This window comes from Neovison vison, chromosome 13, assembly GCF_020171115.1.
Source record: "Neovison vison isolate M4711 chromosome 13, ASM_NN_V1, whole genome shotgun sequence".
Lineage (NCBI taxonomy): Eukaryota > Metazoa > Chordata > Mammalia > Carnivora > Mustelidae > Neogale > Neogale vison.
This window is the reverse complement of record NC_058103.1, coordinates 9,368,631-9,372,556: the sequence shown is the minus strand read 5'-3', so window position 1 is coordinate 9,372,556 and position 3,926 is coordinate 9,368,631. Positions and strand designations below refer to the sequence as shown.

The following is a 3,926-nucleotide window of genomic DNA, read 5'->3' as shown; positions in this document are numbered from 1 at the left end:
TGTGCTTGAGGGAGACCTCTAAGCTCCCAGAAGGGTCCTGACACAGAGTCCCATGGAAGGAATGATCCCAGAGGTGGAAGATGAGCAGTCTGTGCTAGCCCTGGTCCTGCAGCAGGGAGGTTTCCCTGAGGCCTGGGCACAAGCCCCGAGGCAGGGGTGGGGCGGGGCAATCAGGGACAGACTACGGGAGTGGGAGGGGACTGGGGAGGGGTGTGCGGGGAGGGGGCTGCAGAGACACCCCTGCGCTGGGCGCAGAGGCGGGAGGTGGGGGGGGGTTGAGGGGATGGGAGGGTGGAGAGGGTGGGGGGTGGGTGACTTGGTACCCAGGGAGGTGCCTTCCCACCTCCTCTGTCCTGTCCCAGCCGTCTGGAATTGGCCCAGCTCCTCCAGCCCCCGCCCTTCGGCTCTGCCTCTGCCTGCCCCCTGCGGTGCGCTGCCTTCCCCACCCCTGGGTGGGCCCTTGCTGTGGCCCAGGCCCTGGTCCTCAATGTGGCCCCGCCCGCTGGCCCCGCCCCGCGCGGGAACCGCCCCACTTAAGGCGGCTTAGCACCTGGGAGGCCTCACTTGTGCCTCTAGGCAAACCCCGGTGGTTTGCGATGTTGCCATGGCCTCTGGGGCTTCTCCGTGGCTTGGGGTGCCCCCGCACCGTCTGTGGGCCGTGAGGCCTGGCATCTACGAGGACGAGAAGGGGAGGACCTGGGTAACCGTGGTCGTGCGGCTCAGTCCCTCCCAGAGAGCTCGGGGCAGGGGGTCCCCGGGCAGCACAGTGAGTTGTCAGGCACGGGGGTGCGGGGTGGGTGGGAGGTGGGAGGCCTGCGCAAGGACCTCAGCCCAGGCGGACCTGGCTCATTCAGCAATAAGGGAGCCTGGGGTAGAGGCAAGAGGAGACCATTCTCACTTGTCCTGAAAAACAACTCATGCAGGGTCCAAGCACAGCTGGCTCCCCGCTGTCTGTGCATGAGGCAGACCCTGGAAACCCCAGTGGCATGAGCTTATGAGCAGCAGAGGATGCAGCCCTCATTGGGAGGCCGATGGGGCGCCATAGGTCAGGGCCCAGTACTGCTCCCAGTGCATGCTGGGTAAGCTTCACGGATCCGGCGGCTCATCACCTGGGCCCTGCAGCATGAGTAGTTTTCCAGGCCCCGGGCAGGACGCATTGCAACCTAGAGGCAGCAGGTGAGCCGAGAGGGGTAAAAGAAACCTCAGCTTCGGGTTCCTTATCAGCAAAACAGGAATAATATACCTCTGTGACAGGTGAGTCACAGACCACAGCTGAAAAGCCTTGGGGGCATCTGACAGACCCCACCTTCCAGAATCCCACCTGGGAAACGGATCCCAGATCCGGAAGCTAGGGTAGAGGAACACCCTTTGCAGCTCAAAAGCTCCCCAGGTGTTAACGGTAATCACTGAGGTTGGAAACAGTGGCCCCAGGTGAGGGGTTTAGAGCCATCGGAGAGGGATACAATAAATACCTCTGTGTGATATGGTAAAAGCTTGTCAAGTTCTTGAAAATGCCATTTAGTTCATTATAAATGATTCGCTGACATTAAATAATACAGAACACTTCTAGCACTCTTCATGGAGGTTATCCAGAACATTTTTGGTGGAGAACCCTGTAAAGTCTTTTCCACACCTGCCCCAAATAAAGCATGCAAAAAAAATTCTGGACAAAATATTTTGGTAGTTTGTTTTGTTTTAGAAGCATAAAAAGTAGTAGTTGTTTTTTTTTTTTTAATCCACTTTCCCAGTAGGAAAAGTGGATTCAAATCAGGTAGCAGTGGATGCAGGGGGGTACCTGGAGAATGAGCATTTCCCCTTATTTAGAGTACTTCTTAGTAGTAGACCTAGATTTTCACATATAATCTTGGGATGGGAAGCAGCTTTCTTTCTTTCTTTCTTTCTTTTTTTAAAGATTTTATTTATTTATTTGACAGAGATTACAAGTAGTCAGAGAGAGAGAGAGAGGAAGGGAAGCAGGCTCCCCGCTGAGCATAGAGCCCGATGTGGGGCTTGATCCCAGGACCCTGAGATCATGACCTGAGTGGAAGTCAGAGGTTTTAACCCACTGAGCCACCCAGGCACCCCAGGAAGCAGCTTTCTGAGCCTGAGTGAACCCGAGGTGATTTCTGTAAACTTTCTGTGAAGGGTCTGATAGTAAATATTTTCCATATTGCAGGCCTGAAGGACCCTATGGTGACTACTGGACTGTGCCCTTGGGCACAGCCAGCCAAAGACAGCATGTAAAGGAATGAGCATCTGTTTATCTGCAATAAAGCTTTATTGACAAAAAGAGCTCACAGGCCAACTTGGATCTACACTTTGCCGACACCTTATCTAGAGCCACAATCCAAACGGAAGCAGATTTTGCCATGTAGTTAAAGTCATTTCCTCTGCAAAAAGAGCCAGTAGTAAAGTTAAGGCAGCAAACTGAGAAAAATTATTTGCCCTCTGTACGATTGATAAAAGGCTAGTATGCTCATCACAAAGACAGATACTCAGATAAAGCCGCTGTAAAGAAATTTCCATTTTGTTTTGCATAACCAAGGCAACTTTGGTTATAGTTGGTGGGGGTTTTCCCTCCATTCACTCTTACACCTTTATGTGTTGGTCAAACTTCATTTTTTGTGTTTATAATAAGTATGTGAAAGTCAGGATCAAAACTACAACATATTTTTTGGGGGAAACCCATCACTCCTTGGTCCTAAGGTGTACGGACAACCTTACTTTAAAAAAAAAAAAGAGGTTAAAAATTCTCTAGAAATGGCCAAGACAGAGGCCCAAGGCATAATCAGTGCAGACCCAATGTTGCTGATGGGTGGGAGGAGTGGCTAACTTTTCAGGGTACAGTGGGGTAAGGCAGGGTGCAGGTCGGTGGGAGGACCATACTTGGGAGGGAGCCAAGAGAGAATCCGTCATCCCAGGTCTAGACCAAACCCCCAAGAGATGGTACCATGGGTTTAGGTCTGGGATTCTGAAGACATTTGCATCAGAAGGGGCAGCTCACGGGCTGGGCCAGGCATCTGGGACTGAGTGTGTTTTCGTGTGCCCAGCTGTCGGGAGCCCCGTCCCTGATGCGACACCTCCTCTCCCGTCCCTTCAGCATGAGGCCAGCATCATAGTGCACCTGTGGCAGATGCCAGTGCACCCCCAGGAGCCCATGTCCCCCAGCCAGCTGACCCTCTCCCAGCTGCCCCTCATGTGGCAGCTCTACCCTGGAAGAAGGTACAGAGCAATGGACTCCAGGCTCTGGGAAGTGGTGGACCATGGCCAGGCAAGTGTGTGGTGGCCCCAGGAGAGGGTGAGCAGGAGCAGGTGCTGGCTGCATGCGTGCAAAGTGGGCGCAGGGAGGGAGGGGCCGGGCTGCTGATCCACAAACCCGGGGTCCCCTCTGCTTCAGGTGGCTGGACAAGCATTCCCCGGGGGGCTCTGACCGCTGCCCCTCTCCTGCAGATTGCCTCCACAGAGCAGCTGATCCTGGCACAGCTGCCCCCCCGGGGGAGTGACTGATGGTGGAGAGCCGCTCTGGGCTGATGCTCATGGGCTGGTATGGGCAGGGTCCGTGTCCCGCAGTGTGCAGAGCCGACAAAAGCAAGGAGGCCTCTTCTCTGTACTGGAGGATGGTGCTGGTTTCCTTTCCCTCCTGCTGCTCCCTGAGCTCATCTCACAAAGCCAACTCCGGCCCCCCCGGTCTCTCATTGTCACTGTGAACCAGCCCCCCACCTTCACAAGGCACGAGATCTCACCAGTTAATAGTCATCATTTAAGTTTTGCAAGAATTCTGTAAGGTGCATGTATTAATGTTCCACTTTACAGATGAGAAAGCTGAGGCTCTGTGGGTTGGAAGGATTGCTCCAAGGCCTGGAGCCCGGAAACCGTGGTGATCAAGCTCAGGTCCAGTGAGTGTGGCCCTCTACCTAGACCTGACC

At 54.3% G+C, this 3,926-nt stretch overlaps 1 protein-coding gene across 1 annotated transcript; it reads left to right on the top strand.

Annotated features, from left to right (window-relative positions):
• The first annotated feature begins 604 nt into the window (after positions 1-604).
• TCL1B (TCL1 family AKT coactivator B) lies at positions 605-3,507 on the top strand. The gene is made up of 3 exons (XM_044231467.1): positions 605-766; positions 3,101-3,298; positions 3,451-3,507. Exons 1-3 carry the CDS (start codon positions 605-607, stop codon positions 3,505-3,507), a joined length of 417 nt encoding a protein of 138 aa, XP_044087402.1.
• Positions 3,508-3,926: the final 419 nt, after the last annotated feature.

Bases quoted from the DNA above. Each gene is read 5' to 3' on its own strand.
- TCL1B (XM_044231467.1), top strand. From the start codon at position 605: ATGGCCTCTGGGGCTTCTCCGTGGCTTGGGGTGCCCCCGCACCGTCTG. The intron at 767-3,100 runs GTGAGTTGTCAG...CCGTCCCTTCAG, and splicing joins GGGGGTCCCCGGGCAGCACA to CATGAGGCCAGCATCATAGT. The intron at 3,299-3,450 runs GTGAGCAGGAGC...CCTCTCCTGCAG, and splicing joins TGTGGTGGCCCCAGGAGAGG to ATTGCCTCCACAGAGCAGCT.